At 40.9% G+C, this 19,377-nt stretch overlaps 2 protein-coding genes across 2 annotated transcripts; one reads left to right on the top strand and one right to left on the bottom strand.

Moving 5' to 3' along the window:
* Nucleotides 1-1,448: 1,448 nt before the first annotated feature.
* Nucleotides 1,449-11,990, top strand: rbm25b (RNA binding motif protein 25b). The gene is made up of 17 exons (XM_018661635.2): nt 1,449-1,607; nt 2,136-2,234; nt 2,435-2,652; nt 3,036-3,093; nt 3,299-3,459; nt 3,674-3,859; nt 3,979-4,062; nt 6,633-6,916; nt 7,135-7,252; nt 7,394-7,483; nt 7,934-8,007; nt 8,371-8,521; nt 8,744-9,152; nt 9,949-10,244; nt 10,392-10,490; nt 10,588-10,635; nt 11,015-11,990. The coding sequence occupies exons 2-17, from the start codon at nt 2,156-2,158 to the stop codon at nt 11,105-11,107; spliced, it is 2,448 nt and encodes an 815-aa protein (XP_018517151.1). The 5' UTR covers nt 1,449-1,607; nt 2,136-2,155; the 3' UTR covers nt 11,108-11,990.
* Nucleotides 11,991-12,661: 671 nt separating this feature from the next.
* eif2s1b (eukaryotic translation initiation factor 2, subunit 1 alpha b) lies at nt 12,662-19,339 on the bottom strand. Its single transcript, XM_018661641.2, is given in 9 exon segments — nt 12,662-13,345; nt 15,138-15,281; nt 15,452-15,549; nt 15,688-15,794; nt 15,887-16,038; nt 16,272-16,310; nt 16,312-16,352; nt 17,024-17,266; nt 19,176-19,339. Coding segments are annotated over 8 exon segments (948 nt in total). The 5' UTR covers nt 17,265-17,266; nt 19,176-19,339; the 3' UTR covers nt 12,662-13,219.
* Between the last annotated feature and the right edge of the window lie 38 nt (nt 19,340-19,377).

Here is a 19,377-nt window from a genome sequence, read left to right as displayed (position 1 = left end):
TCTCCAGGGGCCCATTGTCTCACAATCAGTCCAAGCTAAAATTTGATGGTAAAGTTAGCCTTGTACCTTTGAAAATACTGTAAATAATGAAGCCAATCACTGTGGCAAGCGCACCATTGCTGCCACCTTGTGACTGTTGATGCCAGAAGCATAGTTTTACTCAGAGACCACATTTGTAATCACAGACTAGGCATCATAACTGCCGCCCTGTACCATCGAGACAGAATTATCAGCATCAAACTAAGAAATCTAATCAATAAGAATTACAAGTTAGTCGTTAATTTGAAGGAAAATTAACAAAGAGCGAGGATCTTTTTAATCCGATGGAGGAATATTTGAAAACCAGGAGGGTGTGCTTCGTTTCTTCTAGCACTTTCCATGAAAAAAACCCGCCTAAAGTGACGTCACGGGCTTGTCAGATGCAGCCCTCGCGGCACAGCTGCTGTCACAGAGAACAAAAACACCATGGTAACCATCCACAGATACACACTGCAGCGTTGAAATATACGAATAACTGCATTACAGCGCTACATGGACTCATTATATGATTATTCCCACTTTAGACTAAAATATCTTAAAGATACCTCAGGATAATGGCACCTAGCAGGAGTAATACGACTAATAAAATCCACATTTTAAAGGTAAAAGTTCTTACGGACCCACACAAAGTGGGCTGCTTGTGGTTTAAACTCTTTTTACATTACATGAAGTAATACATTACAAAATAAGTTTTATTGTGTTTTAAAATTCAATAAAAATCAAGACATGGATAGAGCTGAAAGGACAGACTGATTAATCAATTAATAATTTAATCATACTTCTGGAATTTTTTCGAGTGAAAAGGCCAAACATTTGGTGCTTCCAGCTTTTCAAATATGCGGATTTAGTGCTTTCCCTTGTTGCATAAAACATTTAAAATTATGTCACCTTGGTTTGGGGAAAACCATTCTAGGCATTTTAATTGTTTTCAAATGTTTACTAATAGTTTATGGACAAAACAAACAGTCTATCAATTGAGAAAAAAATCAACAGTTATCAATATTTAAAGCTAGTTACTCTAAATGGACAGTGGCATTAGCATTTATCTTTTAAATTAATTGATATTAAATTAATTAGTAGGCAGTTGCTGTAACTGAGCACACTTGTTTTGTTTGTATTTACCTGTTTGGTGTATATTATCGTTTCCTGACACCTCTACCTGTTCCTCAATTTTTTAAAGGAAAACTGAGAGCCAAAATGAACTGACCTTTCGGATTAATTCTTATACAGAAGTTAACATATTAGCAGCACAATACGATTATCATTATTATCATTACTGTATGAAATAGTAATGTGTAACTGCTATTACTACTAATTGTAATGTTAGGCTTGTACCAGCTAGTACCAGTGGTCGCCCTTCCACTTTTTGTAGCTTCGTCCAGCGGCCCCGTCGTGATACACAAAACAAGCGCGCTTGCGATCTGGTACGTAAAGCGCTTGCGTCAGTGTTTTTGGAGGCCCGTGACTAGCCAGTGTGCTAATCCAACACACGGAACGTTACAAAGATTTTTATAATTAACAACCTTCTCATAGCTGTTTTTATCGCTTTGTACGCCACCTGATTCGGGGTATGTATATATGAACATTTAAACATTCATTCCTAATCCATTTTAGCCTGAAAAAGTGAGTTCTATCTGTTAGGTAACGCCAGCTTTAGCTAATGTTAGCTTAGCCGAATTTAGCCTGTGCCGGGTACGGTAGCGTGCTTTGTGCTAGCTTTAGTTAGCTAAGCCGCTAGTATTCATAACAACTTAATTTGGGATTGAGTAATTTAGCTACAACACAATGTACCACGATAATCTAATGTATCAATATACAGTTAATAAACAGTGGGTCTTCCAGACACAAAGTTAGTGAACGTCGCCCCGCTAAGAGGGATAGTAAAAGTCTTACATCGGCATCTGATTTGTAACGTTAGCACCAAAACATGTCAGTGTTTTACTCTCTATCCTTGTAACGAATTACGCGAGTACTTGCATACGTGTCAACTGTATCAATAATATATACGTTACATTGTTTGTAAGACTTTATTCAAGGTCTGAGTTTTGCATATCAGTCATTAAGAGACTGCTAATGGTTGTCACTGTTCCCCTCAGGTCGGTCCGATTCTCCCAGAATGTCCTTTCCTCCTCATTTAAACCGGCCGCTCTTGCCTCCTCCTGGGATTCCCCCTCAGTATGCTGGCTTCCCCTCAGGTAAGCACCAACCTGTTCCCTCATAAATATGCATGGCATTCTCTTTCACTTAGTGCTGAACATAGTTTTTATATAAGCAACACTGGCAGCCTATAGGCCAGTAAACGGAGGCTTGTTACTACAAGATTTCATATTTGTGTAATCATAAGTTTTTCTTAGTTGGTAGTTGGTTAGTGATGCATTTCCTTTGGTGGTTGCAGGAGCTCCAATGATCCCAGTTCACATGGGCATCATGACCCCTACCCCTGCAGTGATGGTGTCTTCTGTGCCAGTTGTCAGTAAGCCTCCAGTTCCTAAGAAGGATGTTGCAGCCATGCGAGCCAAAGACAACGATGAGAGCAGTGGCCCCACCACCACAGTGTTTGTGGGGAACATATCAGAGAAAGCTTCAGATATGCTGATCAGACAGCTGCTGGCGGTAAGGGATGAAAAGGGATTTACAAATATTGCACTTAAGCCATTCAGTTATGCAATAGTTATGTAATCCAAAAAGAATTGTCTTGTAGGCATCCAAGATTTCTCTGAAATGACACAGGTCTGATTTTGCTATCCTTTCATCAAGCAGTCACATCTAAAACTTTCATGGTTTCCATTAGATGAAGATATATTACAAATCTTTTCAGGAACATCAATTGCATAATAAAATCTTCTGTGCATGCCTATGCCATGTATATTACAGTTTTGGATTTTTTTTAAAGCCAAATAGTGTAGGCAGTCTGTTGACACTGAATCCTGTGTTGTGGCATTAAAAAAACACTTCCACCTGTGTTGTGAACTCTTCCTTTTGTGCTGATGTTTTAGAAATGTGGAATTGTCCTGAGCTGGAAGAGAGTCCAAGGAGCCTCTGGCAAGCTTCAAGGTAATTCATAATACTCACATGGAGCATCCTTAGGTCAGGAAATACTTTCACCTATGACTAACTTGGGTGATCAGCTCTGACTAGACATTTTCACTTTAATCAGATCAGTAATGATAGAATAAATCTGTAATAATTATCCTGTTGAACCATAAATTACCACATTTTAACCTGCCTCATTATGTATTTTTGTTTTTATCTGTCTCAGCTTTTGGGTTTTGTGAGTATAAGGAGCCAGAGTCTACATTGCGAGCCCTGCGGCTGCTTCACGACCTGCAGATTGGAGACAAAAATCTCCTGGTGAAGGTGGATGCCAAGACAAAAGCTCAGCTAGACGAGTGGAAGGCCAAGAAGAAGACTGCAAATGGGGTATGAATCTGTTTTCAAGAATTCCTGGCCCTGAGTTTAATCAGTATGTCTGTCCTCATTGCCTCAGGAGTCGATCATGCACCTATGGTCATTCCAGGCCTCTCAATCACTGGCCACATCTCATTCTCACACATTTGTTAAGAGATTCACATATGTTTATCTATTGCAATGATCAAATTAGATAATAAACAAGATCTATTTCCTTGACTGGCAGACAAAAAAGGCTGAAGATGGAGGAGACGATGAAGAAGAGGTTCTAGACGAGGAGACCAAGAAGAAGGATCAAATAATTAAAGGTGCTATTGATGGGTTGATGCGGGAATATGCGGCTGAACTCAACGCGCCTTCACAGGATGAAGACTCTCAGCGACGAAAGAGAAAAAAGGAGAAAAAAGAAGAGGTAAACTAACCTTTATAAATTCTTCACCAACTTGTACCACCATTCTCTTGACATTTAAAAGTGAAAGTGAGTGTTGTTAGTTCAGCCTAAGAACTGACTTTTCCTCCCTTTTTCCATAGGACGACATTAACACAATTGACATGGAAGAGGACAAGAGAGACCTGATTTCCAGAGAGATTAGTAAATTTCGTGACACTCACAAGGTAAAGTGGCTCCTTTGATCTTGTAGTTGACATTACAGGTTTTGGACAGCAGCTGCTCACATAGTTCACTCCTAGAGCTTACACATTTAGTTGACACACTTAACAAGCTTTTCTTGATCTCAGTAACATGCATACTGCGCAACAAATTGGCAGTCCTTAAAATTTACACTACCAAGCATCTTAATTCGCCCTATATTATATGAAATGTTTCATGCTCAGTGTTAAAACACCACCAGTAGGCAGACAGCTAGTATTTTTGTCACCGTTCTCGGGCCTGATTTGACACCTGTGACCACCGTAGTAAAACTATCTAGGTGTGACCATTATAGATCCATTCTTCATTCATCACACAAAAATGCATGGAGACGATGTAAAGTTACTTAAAAGCTAATCTATTCATTAAACCCCACCATTATGATAGTGATCATATGGTGACTAAAGCAAGATGAATCTCAGAGCTTTGGAAAAAGTTGCGAGGATAGGATGTAAGTATCAGCCTTCATTTACTTTATACATATACTGGGCGTCCCCCTCTTGAGGACTTGCATAGGGGCAACTGCACTACACTTTTGTGTGTGTTGGCCTGGGCTCATGATGCTCTTTATTTAGCCAACCATTTGATACCATAAAGGTACTTCCCTACTTAATGTTCCTGAATTTATGACAGCATTGGCAGCTCCCCTGAAAGCTGGAAAGTCAGTGAACCCGTGCGAGTCCTCTGTAAATGATGGTTTGTCTTAATGGTGTTCATGTTGAAGCACAAGGACTCATGTCAATAACCACTGCAGTGACTTTGGCTGTAGCCTTTATGATGCTAGTGTGGGGGGGCGCCCTGTCCACAGCAGCATGCTGATCTGAAGACTGACAAGGTACGTGCTCTCTGTATGCGCTGTTGTGTGAGTTTTCTCTTCTATCTCTTGCTCTCCATCACTATCTGACACTCTGCCTCTTTTTTCTTTTTAGTAATATAGTTCAGCAAGTTTGTGCACATTTTAATACACAAGTAGACAGACAAAGTAAATTGTATTACATAGTAAACAGAACATGTTTCTACTTGGAAAAAGATGGAATTTGCAAAAACCAGTTCTAAATCCAGGTCAAAGATTCAACCAAAAACAGGAAAGAGAAAAACAATTTAACACTAACACTGTTAGACTGCTATTACAGTAACAATGATACTAAAAGAGCTGCTGAAAAAAACTGCTGCAGACCATTAAAAAAAAATGTCTGACAAACTAGCAAGATTATGTTGTATGTAATTCTTTGCCCACAATAGTTCAGGTGGACAAGCATTCGTTCAGACAGCCCAGGTAGACACTGTACAGAGGTAAGTAAAATAAACCAAAACAGATGCAGAATTGACACCTGACATTAAATCAATAAAATAGATTTGTACTACAGTCAAAGCATATAAGTAATAAATAATATGTACCCTGAGGCACATAAGTGTTTTTGCAATTTATTGCTAAAATCTCCCATCTTTCCTTCTCTTGAGTTGCATTACACCCAAGGCTTATAGGTCTGTCTGACTTCATTTGGCTTCATATGAGAGTGTTAAACCTCAGTTTACTTAGAGTTTACATTCATCTAAATGCCCTAAATGCAATGGCAATGTAGAACACTAAACATAGTGTTTTACTTCATTATATACTGGACTCTTGATCCATATCAGATGCCATTTTAACTATAAATGTTGCCGCATGCACTCAAAGCCTTGTGTGTATTGCCCATAAAGTTGTGGTATGTGTGTGGGTCTGAGTAATGGGTCATGAAGAGCTGCTGAAGACTTCTGCAGGGGTAAGACCGCTTCTACAATTTCATTTATCTGTGCAGAAATGTAACTGATGTTATGTTCATTTCTTGATTTAGCACTTTACCCAGTGACGTTGAAGTAAAGGCTATTGTTGATGATGATAATGCTGATGATAATAATGATTATGATGATGCTTAAGATAAGACAGAATCCCATAACGTTTTTCCCTTGTATACCGTGTGACCTGCTTTCCTCCCAGGCCTAACTTAAAAGGCTTGTAGGGGCAGCGAAGGGCTGAGTCCATAGTTCAACACCTGTAAGTCACAAACAACTAGTTCAACAAAAGACTGACGCCTGTTTTCTGTTTTTGTTTTCCTTGTTCTGAGAGGAGGACTCTTAAGGAGAGAAAAAGCATTGTCTTTTGCAGCGCCTTTTTCTCGTTATGAATGCCTCAAGCTGAAAATGTTCCACAGATCTTTTTGACCATTAAAGTGGTTTCCAGCTACATTCTTGTTAATCTGTAGTATACACTGCAAGTTTGAGACAAAAACACTTCATTTAATTGCTTTAGATGTATGTTGAAGCTGTCTCTCTACGAGGGAGAGCATTTTGATCCTACCAGCTTTTCCCCAGTTTGAGTTTTAGGATCCCAGCTTCTATTACAACCCCTGCACTGACTAGTATAGGGCATGTTATCATATGAAATCTGTTAGTCTATCCCTAAAATCTGGAAACCACTTGATCTGTGCACAGTAGCAAATTGACTCACTGGATCACGTGTGGCATTGGCTGAACCTGTCTGTGTTTTGCTCTGCAGAAACTGGAAGAGGAGAAGGACAAGAGGGAGAAGGAGCGGCTGGAGTTTGAACGGGAGAGGAGGGAGCGGGAGAAGGAGCGAGAGCGGGAGAGAGAGCGGCGGGATCGTGAGAGGGAGAAGGAACGAGAGAGGGAGCGGGAGAGGGAAAGAGAGCGAGAACGGGAGAGAGACCGAGACAAAGACCGCGACAAAGATCGCGACCGTAGGACCAGAGAAAGAGAGCGGGACAGAGAATGGGAGAGGGACAGAAGCCGCGAGAGGAGCACTGACCGCAGCCGGTCCAGGTAAAGGAAAATTAAACCTTCATGTTAAAAGGTTTCAGATAGAATCACAGAAGAGCTGTGTAAATATTGACTGTGACAGATTATCTGTCTACAACAAGTGTAAAAATTTGATGATTGATTGACACTTCCTTGGTGGTTCTCCTCAGACTTACCAAGTGTTGTATTTTGTTCCAAATCAGATTCAGTTAAAAGTTACATTGTCACCCTTTTTTTTGCAGGGAGATGAGTCGAGACCGAGACAGAGAAAAGAAGCGAGACCAGGAGGACGAAGAGGAGGCTTATGAACGCAGGAAGCTGGAGAGGAAACTCAGAGACAAAGAAGCAGCCTATCAGGAGGTAGGGGAGCACAGGATGGTGACCTGGATGGTTTGAGACTGGTTCTTAACAGCACTGTCACAGGTTCAACTTTGTAACAATAAATGCAATTAGGTGTGTATGTATTTGGTTGTGGCTCACCCGATTCTGTTTTTACTCCAGCGTCTAAAAAACTGGGAGCTCAGGGAGAGGAAGAAGGGACGGGATTATGCCAAGGAAACTGAGAGGGAAGATGAGCGCCGACGAGAAATGGTGAGAGGACGCTGAATGTCCATCCATACATCCGTCCCATTATCATGAACATGATATGTCATCATGTTACATACATACATAAGATACATCTTGAGAGAATATCCTTAAATTTGGTGTAAAATTTCACTTGGACTACAGGATGAAGGGATTATACTTTGGTGGTCAAAGGCTGAGGTCACTGTGACCTCACAAAACACATATCTGGCCATAACTGAAGAATTAACACAAGCTATTTACCTGCAACTAGCCGGAGGAGACATACAACCACAAGGCAGCAATTCTAGTTTCCTGTTAAACAGCGCTATTAAATGAGCCTATGTTACTGTGTTTTCGTGAAGAAGACCTAAATGTGCTGCATTATATTCATATAAATACATTTAAGAGTCAGTCAAATACATTTGTGAGTATAGTTAGTCTGAAAAAATTAAGCATGACTTTGTTTGTCTTCAGGTGAAAGAGGGCAAAAGGTTAAAAGAGTTTCTTGAAGACTACGATGATGACAGAGATGACCCGAAGTACTACAGGTGAGCAACAGAAAAAAAAAATGCTATTGTGTTCTTTTCTTGGATAGAGTAGGTTGTCAATCAAAAATAAAGTCACACCTTTGCCTTTGTAAAGAGGATTTGCATGTTTTATAGTCAGCTAAAAGTATCAGAAAGTAATGCTGCAAATTCTTAAAACATTCATAGAATATATGTATGTAATATATTTAGGTCTTTATTTCATTGCTGTGTGTGACAGATCTCAGCCATGTGGCACCTGCACATGTTAAAACAAAGTAAAAAGTCACCCCAGATGCTGTGTGACCCAGATCTGACTTGTAGCAGATGCAGTACTGCAGCTATGGCCATTGTTCTGAAGGCTGTAATTTTTGCTGTGACCCCTAGGGGCAGTGCACTGCAGAAGCGTCTCAGAGACCGAGAGAAGGAGATGGAGGCGGACGAGCGTGACAGGAAGAGAGAGAAGGAGGAGCTGGAGGAAATCAGACAGAGGCTGTTAGACGAGGGACATCCAGACCCCGACGCAGAGCTACGCAGGGTAGGCTTGTCTATAATAATGCTGTGTGTGTGTGTTTGCCTGCATATGTGTAGTGAGTGAGCATGTTGTCTGTTGTCTTTGTGAAGGTCACTTTATCATCTGAGTCTCTCTGCACCTCTGCACATCAGTGGTGTCCAGCTTTCATTGTGTGTTGACCTTCTTTTCTGGAAAACACTGTGATTGGGTGTTTATTTTCTGCATATCTGCACCTTATTGGTCCAGATGGAAGAGGAAGAGGAGGAGCGTCTGAGACAACCTCCCATCATCCAAGAGCCGGAGCCCGAGGAGGAACGGGAGCGCCACAGGGGTTCACGGGACCACCGGGACCGCAGAGGGGAACAGGACAGAGCAGAGCCCCACTCGCGGCCTGCCCACTCAGACGACGAGGTAGAGGAGGGCGAGGATGATTATGACAACGACGAAGACAACCCTGATGCAAAACCGTGCTTGAAGCCCACAATGCGGCCCATCACAGCAGCACCCTCGGTGTCATCTGCCAGCGGCAACGTGTCCCCCAACACACCCGGGGACGAGTCGCCCTGTGGCATCATCATCCCCCACGAAAACTCGCCCCCAGAGGCCCTGCCACATGAGGAACACCGGCCAAAGATTGGTCTCAGCCTCAAACTAGGTGGGTCTAAAAGAAACATGTAAAAACACTCACAGAAAGAAATAAAACCGTTAGTCAGCTAGAAATGTAATCACCAAAAACCCACTTATTCCAGCTTCTTAATTGCAAATATTTGCTGCTTTTTTGTTTTATTTGGGTTTTCGACCGTGGTCAATGAAACAAGCAATTTGAAGACATCATGTTGGCTTAAAATTGCAATAGCCATTCTAAACTATTTTCTGACATTCTATAGACAAAATGATTAATTGATGTATCATAAAAATAATCCATCTATCCATTAGTCTATACCACTTATCCGTTAAGGGCTGACTTTGGGTGAGAGGCAGGGCCTTTTACAGATTGCCAGTTCACCTAACTTGCATGTCTTTGGATTGTGGGAGGAACCTTCTTGCTGTGAGGTGACAGTGCTAACCACTGCACCATCATGCTGCCCTGCTGCACCATGCCTCATTAATCAGTAATGAAAATAAAAATGGATTTTTGTCATTTTAACAACCACCCACCACACGCCATAGTTCTGCTGTCTTTCCTCACATACTTTCATTCAACTGGAAAAGCTTACAATGTGTTCTTTGTTACGATGGCTCTCACCACCTATATGTATGGAGCACAAAGACCCTCATTCTCAATGGACAGTGAAATTTAGTCCAGATAATGTAGGGAATCACTAGGATTTATGGGAGTGAACTGGGTGAATTGTTAATTTAAATATACATGCAGCAGTCTTAAGTTATATGTAATTTGTGCTGCTTACATTTCAATAATTTAATCATTTTAAACTTATTGTCCTCTCCAGGTGCCACAGGAAGCCCCAGTCAACCCAACGCAGGCAAAAGGAAGAAGCTGCCTGTGGACAGTGTCTTTGACAAGTTTGATGATGAGGAGGCGGACGAGCAGCCCCGCAAAAGGAAACTGGTGCCGCTGGATTACGATGACGACAAGAGCCTCGGGGTTGACGGGGCCGGGCTCTCCAGCATAAAGGGGGCCAACGCCGAAGAGAAACGCAAACACATCAAGAGCCTGATAGAGAAGATTCCCACAGCAAAACCTGAGCTGTTCTCCTACCCACTGGATTGGGCGATGGTTGATGCGGTGAGGAGAGATGTGTTGTATTTAATGAGCTTGTGTCTTTATTTTAATCTTTTTCTATGCTGACAAATTAACTGTAGATGCTTAATAACATTTACCGAGTGCACAGGCAGAAACATAATTGACTTACTGTTATCTCTTGTCCCATAGACGTTAATGGAACGACGTGTTCGGCCCTGGATCAATAAAAAGATCATTGAGTACATCGGAGAGGAAGAGCCAACGTTAGTGGACTTTGTCTGCTCCAAGGTATTGATCATCTGATGTTTATATACTTCATCCAGACTTGGAAAGAAAGTAAAATAATGAAAATGATCCTGATGTTTTCTTTTGTTTGTTTTCTCAGGTGATGGCTCACAGTATGCCACAGAGCATCTTGGATGATGTTGCCATGGTGAGTAATCCTTCACACTGTTGAATGCTTTTATTTTTGTGACAGTCAAAAGAAAAGGTGAAGTCTGAGGATGCTACCCTTCTCGTTAAGTATAGCCTTCATCATCATTAAGTATGAGAGAAATGATAATGGCTGAATCCAAATGTTCACTCTCTGGGTTTAAAATGCACTTTATGAGCCAGAAGTTGAGGCATCACTGACTTTCAGACTATGTATATTCTGTATTTTATTAAATACAGTATTAAACCACTCTCAATAAATGTAAACATCAAAATAGCAATGAAATCATCAACAGAAAATTTTTAAAATGATGGGTGAATTTCTTGCCCTTTTATTATTCTCCTGCAGTTTATTACATTTTCTTTTCACTCTTGCTCAGGTTCTTGATGAAGAAGCTGAAGTCTTCATTGTGAAGATGTGGAGGTTACTCATTTATGAAACAGAGGCTAAGAAAATTGGACTGGTAAAATAAGCAAAACAACCACTGAATGAAGATCAACTGTTGTTTTTTTTTTTTCCTTTCATACATAGTGTAAAATAGTGTAGTGCAATTATGTCACCCAAAACAAAGCGACTTGTTCATACCAGTACAGACTGGAACTGAAGATTCTCATTCTCACATTTGCACCAGTTGTTCAGGTCTTGTCTACTTTTTGTCTCAACATACTCAGGCTACATTCACCCTTCTCTGTTGGCAGGTGCTGACTGTGTCGGTGTACTTTTGTGTATATACAGTACGTCATTATTTGACCATGTAGAAATAATTCTGAGAGGAAGCTGCTGACAGGCACCCAGGACCATTGTTGTGTTGCCAGATAACATTTTTTGGTCCTTGGTACTTTTATTTGTACACATGCCAACACACATTTTGTGGGGAGTCAGTCTGCAGGTTTTGCTACAAGCAGCCAGTATTTAAGGTGTGAAATCAGGCTTGCAGTTGCGGTTGATTAAGCAGACAGACTTTAGAGTATGCATAACTACAAGGATGTGATTCTTAATTTTTTTTTTTTTTTTACAGGGTTATTTATTCAGGGTTTTAGACTCAACTCCAACTTACTTCTGTTGAGTTAATTTTCCTTCATTTTTCCTTATCGCATTCCTGATTAAATGTGTTGGCATGTTCTCGTCCTCAGACCATCTCACAAACACCCTTGTTTGTCATTTGAGATGCGTCTAATGACAAGACCCACAGAATATCTTGGGTGGTGACATCCCTGCAGCTGTAAAAGCACACACACACGTCATGACCACTATAGGAAAATGAGCTAAGAAGGGCAAAAGATTTGAAATTGTGAAGATGCTCTCCATTTGTTTTTGTATTGGTGAACATTTGAATAAAATAGATTTTTTTATAACTGTTTGTTAACCAGAATTTGATTTCCTCACCGTAATCCTTCTCATCCTCATTGTTTTTTCGTTTCGCGACTACTTTGTGTTAAATTTCACAGTTGCAGAGCTAACCAAAGTATTATAGTTGACCTCGAAAACAACCAGCTCTCCGTGCAGTTACTTAGTAGCAATTCTGGAGCTTTCAATCAAACTACATGTTGTTACTCAGCAGACCCGAACCCTAGCTCTAGTTATGGAATTAAGAAAATGGACGTTTAAACATCTTAAGCACTTGAAGACATTTGTTAAGTTTTTAAAAAGCCTCATTAAAGTTAACATCTACAATTCCTCAACAACTAGGCAAACTCTACTTACTGAGCAAGAACATGTGACAAGATCAAAAAGCTCCAGAACAGTCACTAAATGGCCCTTGTGAAACTGGTCAACTTCAATTTGCGCACTTTACATTACTTTTTACTAAATTTGTGACTTTTTTCCAAGGTTTACAGGTGGCGTACTGGCATTTTGTCTTTCTCAACTCATTGTGCAAAATATACAGTAGGCGTACTTTAGACCAATTTCACTACTTTTGCTTACAATTAGTGTTAGTCCTTTGATTATTTTACCTGTCTGTTTTAAGAGTGAAAGGTCTGGTGTCACTTTATTCAGTCCACCCACAGCAGCTGACAAAGACGCATTGAGATCAAAACTTCCAGAGCTTTATTGATGCCACGTGAGCTTAACAAGAGCAGGTCTTGCCAGTAAAAACCCTTAACTGGAAGAGGAACAGCACATAACAAAGTCACCGCTGACCGGTGTAGAGACAGACGAGCCTATGCGTTTCCCCTTCAATCAATCACATCCAGAGATGAAGCGTCATGGATACTGAACACACTGGGCTCTTAAGCAAGACGCAAGTGAAGGCCACTGCTTGTAAACAGCTTTTGTTGTTTTAGAGTTATATTTATTCAAATTGGTGTACTTAAAAATAGAAACTATATCAATGTGGAATTTGTAATTTTAACTTTCCTCATGTCCACGTCTGGATAAGAAAGACGGTATTTTGAGCGACTGTCCTCTGAGACAAACCCTGCTAAAGAACAAACCTGGATGTTTGCCAATGAACTAGTAACGCCAGTTAATGTTTGCAATGTGAAAGTTAACATCTGTTGGACTGAGTGACTGGCCAGGTCTGTCCACATTTTCTCCTTTCATGTTTTTACCCCCCCACTAGCCTTTCCTCCAAGGACAGACTCTAGTCCTCTGCTTTGGCCTCCATCTCCTCGGCGTCGTCGTCTCCGTCCACCTCTGCGTTCTCCCGCTCTAACCTCTCCAGCTGCCGGGCAAGCTCTGTCTCATCCGTGTCTGTCACCACCTTGGGCTGAAGAGGACAATTTACAGTTTAGTGATTTGTACATAAGCTAAAAATAATAAAACCTAAGAACATTCATGTTATATTTCAGGATTATGATATGAAGTGTAACAATTGAGATTTATTTTCATAATAACTCAAAATGTTGCTTTTATTCTCAAACCATTGTAAACACATCTATATATAACTACCAGGCTCCATTGACAAAACCTGTGACTTTACCTAGCAAAACATGAGAGCTGCTGGAGTACCGCTGCTGTTATTGTATGACTTCCAGTGATGGAAGAAGTATTCAGCTCCTTTACATAAGTAAAAGTACAACATAATAACACAAACAAACTAGCTGACCAAGGCAGCTGTATTGCAGCAACTCCCTGTTCTACTTGGTAAAATTACTGTTTTTGTCAATGGAGTCTGGTAGCTACATATGGCGAAGTTTCTGGTTAAACAAAACTGATCTTGCGCTTTAATCAAAAGGTCTACGACTACCGGACATATGTTTTAAACAGCCATATAACAGCCTACATTTAAAGAGCGTTATAAACATTATAATCCAACAAATGTCATTTATCTAAAGTAGTCAGCATGACTGGACTCTGAGGGATGCCTACTTAGGCATGTCGGAGTCGGGCTATGCGAGTCGAGCCGCGTCACATGATCAAACAGCGAATGAAACAGCGGGGGTAAACCACACTTTTGAATAAGGGATAGCTGTGTTTTGACTCTGGATCACGTTTTTGGCTGTAAATAATTACTAAAGACAAACGTTTTTGGAATCGTTGCAGTATCGACGAGGAAGAGTGAACCCGGACACCGCTAACAGCTGCTGCAAGTCCACATCAAAGTAGTTCACCAAAGTAGTTGGTTTTGTCACTGGCAGGCTCAGGTTGTTATTAAAATTATTTTTTATCTAAACCAGTCTCCATTGACAAAAACAGTAATTTAAGCAGAACGCAGGAGCTGCTGAAACACCGCTGCCTCGACCTGTTAGTTCGCTAGTTATCGTGTAGCACATTGACTAAGGTAAATCTGAATTCTTCCTCCACCACAGAAAGTCACACAGTAACACATACTAACTAACAGATGTGGGCAAAGCATTCCAGCAGCTCCTGTGTTGTGCTCGGTAAAAATACTGTTTTTAACTGGTAGGGATTACCGGGTTCACCGTTCCTGATCAATAATACGCCGATTCCACAGATTTTTGTCCCTGTCAATCATTAATAAGGGAAACAAGGTCCATGGTTTCAAAATATCAGAGTTATCCTTTCAGTTGGCAACAAATTGTATTCGTGACACAACAGAATATTCAGAGTATTTAGGAAAACAACGCAGGATACCGGCAAACGACCGGCATATGCCGCGGACCGTAAACTCTGTTCGTCATACACTGAGCAGTCCCAGCCTGTCCGTGGCAAAACAAGCACTTTACTGCACATATTTTGACGTGGACAACTGCCTTTTGGATTACACTGCAGCAGCTGTTCGTGGTCGCCGGGTACGCTGTTCACGAAACTGATTCCTCTATCAAACATTTACACCTTAAAAATGTGGGAACATAATGCCCAGGTTCAGAAATACCATGAATCATCCTTTAAAGGAATAGCCACGTCTCACTACTCAGGGAGGATTATGTGTGAACATGATTGGTTGATGATTAATTGGTGATGTTTAATAATAAGCGTTACATCATGCTCACTGTACACCCTAACCTGATTTGAAATGTAAAGAAACTCAATAATGAAGAGACAAAGGAAAGGATTTAACTATTGCAAGGTTGCACAGAGATAGTGAAGTTGCTCACCTCCATCTGGATGTTAAAGACGCCTCTCTTCTCTTCAATCTTCTCCTTGATAGCAGCCATGGCCTGGTTGAGGACAGACAGGCCCTCTGTGCGCTCCAGAGTGGTCGTTGTCATCACGTAGCGAGGGGGAGCGATCAGGTTGATCTGTCAAGCGCAAGACGACATCAGTCTCATGTACACTGCATTTTAAACATCGACAGTATCAGCTCTTAGCCAGAGAAAATGATAACAACTGCAGATTTTATGTCATCTCAACAAATGTGTCATGGTCAATACGATGGTTTTTAGGTGGTGACTGAAAGGAAGAATATTACCTTGATGGGCATGGCCTCTGTGGAGCAGCTGAGCCCGGCCCTCAGGGCTTCCTTCACTGCATCAATGCCCTCGTATCCATAGCATGCCACTTCAATGTCTGCAGGTAGAGCAGGGAATAGGGAAAATGTTATTTCATATTTAAGACCAAATGATGCACTATCACACTACAGCTTTACTGTTTCAAGCATTATTAAAGCTGCTGTTACACAGTGCGGCGGCGGCGGCAGCCATTTACCTGCTCTGATTTTGACAGCCTGTGGAGTGAGTCGCCTGTTGATGTTGTCGATCAGCACACTCCTCTCCTCCTCTGTTAGGTCCAGACCGTCCAGAATGGCTGGATCTCTGGAGGAAGGAGGATATTCACCATTTGATTTGATCTGATAATTTGACGTAGAATCTGGGTGTGAATGAGTTTTTTGTGCGCTGAGTCTTACGATACAGCTTGCTTGAAGACATCATAAGCTCCGTATCCTGGTCGCTTGTATTTCTCATCAAAGACCCAGGCGGTGCGCTGGTACAAGCTCTCTAGCTGCTCGTCCTTACTGTATTCCAACACCTCTGCCACATGTCGCAGGATGCTGTACACCTGTGAACACAGCGCCTCCAATCAGCTCAGTTCAAAGTCATACACAAAAAAACAGGTTTACAAATAAAGATAAATTTCCATTTTTCATAACTCAGAGAATTAACATTTTCACAATATGTTTGGCATGAATGGAGGAAACCACTCAATACATAATTAAAAGTTTCAATGAATTTCATGTTTATGAGGAACAGAAAACAAAAGACTATGCCTCTGGATACAACAGTTCAACTTACAGTTTTAGATTTGGTGAATTTATCTTCGCACTTGATGGCCTTCCTCTGGGGAAACTCTTCTTTTTGATAAATCAATGTATCCTGAAGAGAAAGTGGGAAGTGGAAAGTGGGAGTGGGAAAAAACTTTGATGTTCAATTTACTGAGTAAAAGCACTGATCAGTTGATGAATAAAGCTTCACAACTTGTTAACTTTTCTCCAATTTCCTATCAGAACAAGCTGAATACTGGCATTTGTGCAGTTGGTGTGACTAAATATGAAATTTTATCTTATCTCTCCTCTTAAGTAAAGCAAGTTTGTCCTCTGGAAATTTCAGATAAGAAGCGGACTCATTACGAACACTTTGGAGTAAACTATTATTCTGTTTCTCATCAAAAAAACCTGCTGATGATAAATTAACAGTTACTTATATTATTACTAGCCGCAGCGCTTGTTGATAACTTCAAGTTTACAAGTCATACATACAAAGATACTACAGTATATCTGTGACAATCACTATTATAAAGGGGCATTACAACCATATTCCTACTGCTTCTACTTTTTCATTACATCATAATAAGATGCAATTTCTCCCTCAAGTTTACAACATATTGTGATTATATCCATGAAAGTCACAAATCTTCACTCTTGATGATTTCATTATATTTATTCCACCGACCAGTTTGGCAACGGCAGCCAAAATAGTGAGCAACCAAACGCAGAGACTTGGCACCCACTGGCCTTTATCTCCATCAGTCTTCCATCTGTACTCACCCTTCTCTTTGTCTACTCGGATGACGACCACGCACTCGTTGCGGCCTATGCGGATGAGCTTGTTGATGGAGCGGATACGTCGACGCGACAGCTCGCTCAGGAGGATCATGCCCTCGATGTTGTTGTACTCCAGGAGGCTGACGTAGGCGCCCATCTCTGCGATGGACCTCACGTTCACCATCACGACATCCTCCACCTCTGGGAACCGGTGCTGGTAGAATCGACAGCTGAGCCCCGGCATCGCTGTGATGACAGAAACAGTAAGACAGTTTATTACAGGTGTCCTGGGAGGGAAACGCAAACACATCATGACCAGTTTACATGTCGTGAAAAGTACGATTCTGCTTATAAAAACAGCCGATGCATAGCATAATGTCAGTATACTGTATTCTATGTTTCTGGAGGACACTTAATAAAGTTTGAGAAAATAACCGTGATAATGTCATGGCAATGTTATCAAAGGACTTGAAGGCTACATATCCTTTAACTGAAAGCCTGTGCTACAAGAGACATGGGAATTTACCAAGCAAGGGAAATCTAACAAAAAGCAGGATCCATAGTTTTTGGACTGAAGAGAGGAAAAGTAAGGATATTTCTGCTTCTGTTGCTTCAGTTTACTTCAGAATTTTAAAAATCTGTCTCACAAGTTCCATAACTTTATTAAAGCACAGTAATAAATTAACAGATTGTCCCTTTAGACAGATTTATTCATTCTACATTGACACATTTCTGCTTCAAAGCTGTGTTTTTTCTAATCTTTGGTTCTTTCTACCGAAATACATAATATTTTTCACCTTCAGGGTGTAGAAATTTGCAAATTCAAACAATACTGGTTAAATTGCTGACAATTCATGTCCACACTGGAAACCACTGATCTAGAGGCAAATGCTGAGGCTGCTCCATAGACAAAGAACAATGGATCGACTCCTGGGACACACTGACAGCACCCATGGTAATTCTTACTCATATACATTCACATTTTCCTCAGCTCTTAAGCCTCTTTGTAAAGTAAAATAAATGTGAATGTAGACTCGTTAGTTGCAGGCCTTCTTTATTAACTGAGTAGATGTTTGGTGTGGAAATGATCATGAAACTGTTTAAATGCCCATCACAGTTAAAGCATTTCACTACACTACAGACTAAAAACAGATCACATTTACACTTATCAAACCTGAGTACTTACAGAGTGTTAAAACACAGTTCTAGATGTGTGAAACATTGATTATATTTGTGCACCAATACAACACAAGTTGGCTGGTATTTAGACCAAAAACCACAATAGTGAAATCTGGACCACATTAAGCCAGAGAAGCAAGAGACTGATTGAAAACACTGGTTCAGATTTCTGAAACCATTATTCTATTTGAGAAAACACACACAAAGGGTGATCTCACTGATTACCCCCTCTCTCTAGACCACTTCAGACCAGGTCTACACCAAAAACCACTGTACTTAGACTTGTCATATCTGGACCACATTAACCCAGAGCAGCTAAAGACAGTTTAAAACACAGTTTGAGATTAGGGAACTTCAGCGTTGTGCCTTCATGAAGGTTTGAATGTTTAACTTGTGGCACAGCTGAATTACTGAATTACATCAGTTTGAAATGCGGTGGACAAAATATCAGAAACACTTTTTAAATATTAACAGAACAGTCCAAAACCGTTTGAATGGCCCTTCTGTTTATTCGATTACAGGACAGGTTCTTCTGTCTAAGAGGTCAAAAACGACTGAGTTTAACCTGGAAATTGTTCCCAGAATAACAACAGGGAGGTGAAGCAGTACTAAGTGAAGTGGCAACGTAGGCACCGGTGGTTTTATTCACATTTTTGGCTGTGAATGGGATGATGCAATGCAGACAAACGAGAAGCCCCTTACTGTTAAAGTTAAAGGTAAAAACTGACGTGAACAAACCAAGGAGACAAAAAGCCCCTTAAAATACGTACAGCGTCATAACAGCAACAACAGTTAGCGCATTTAATAACGAATAAAAACAGTTACTTTATTAACCGTTAGCTTCCCAGCTAATAACCTGGTTCCCTGCTCACATGCGGCACATGCACCGCTGCCGACGCTAGTTAGCTAGCCAGCTAGCACTCCCGTCTGTTCCCCACTCCCCGTCAAAAAGTCTCCTTTATCGGTAACAACTCACCTGTGTCATATGGTTACAGAACGATACAGTGAAATCTTCTGTACTGTCAGTGTTTAAATGTCCGATTATGATTTCTTTCTTCTATTTTTGAAACGAAGAACTCGGGCCCGCTAGCTCACATTCATGGGTGTGCTAATTTTTCGACCCGGAAAAGATCGTCGGAGCTTTCCGACACGCGCATGTGCAGAGCGAGTTCGGCTCA

Source organism: Lates calcarifer, linkage group LG7_1, assembly GCF_001640805.2.
Source record: "Lates calcarifer isolate ASB-BC8 linkage group LG7_1, TLL_Latcal_v3, whole genome shotgun sequence".
Taxonomy (NCBI): Eukaryota; Metazoa; Chordata; class Actinopteri; family Centropomidae; genus Lates; species Lates calcarifer.
Note: the sequence above shows the minus strand (reverse complement) of the source record. Positions and strands in the feature narration are given on the sequence as shown.

Bases quoted from the DNA above. Each gene is read 5' to 3' on its own strand.
- rbm25b (XM_018661635.2), top strand. From the start codon at position 2,156: ATGTCCTTTCCTCCTCATTTAAACCGGCCGCTCTTGCCTCCTCCTGGG. The intron at 2,653-3,035 runs GTAAGGGATGAA...CTGATGTTTTAG, and splicing joins TGATCAGACAGCTGCTGGCG to AAATGTGGAATTGTCCTGAG. The intron at 8,522-8,743 runs GTAGGCTTGTCT...TTATTGGTCCAG, and splicing joins CCGACGCAGAGCTACGCAGG to ATGGAAGAGGAAGAGGAGGA.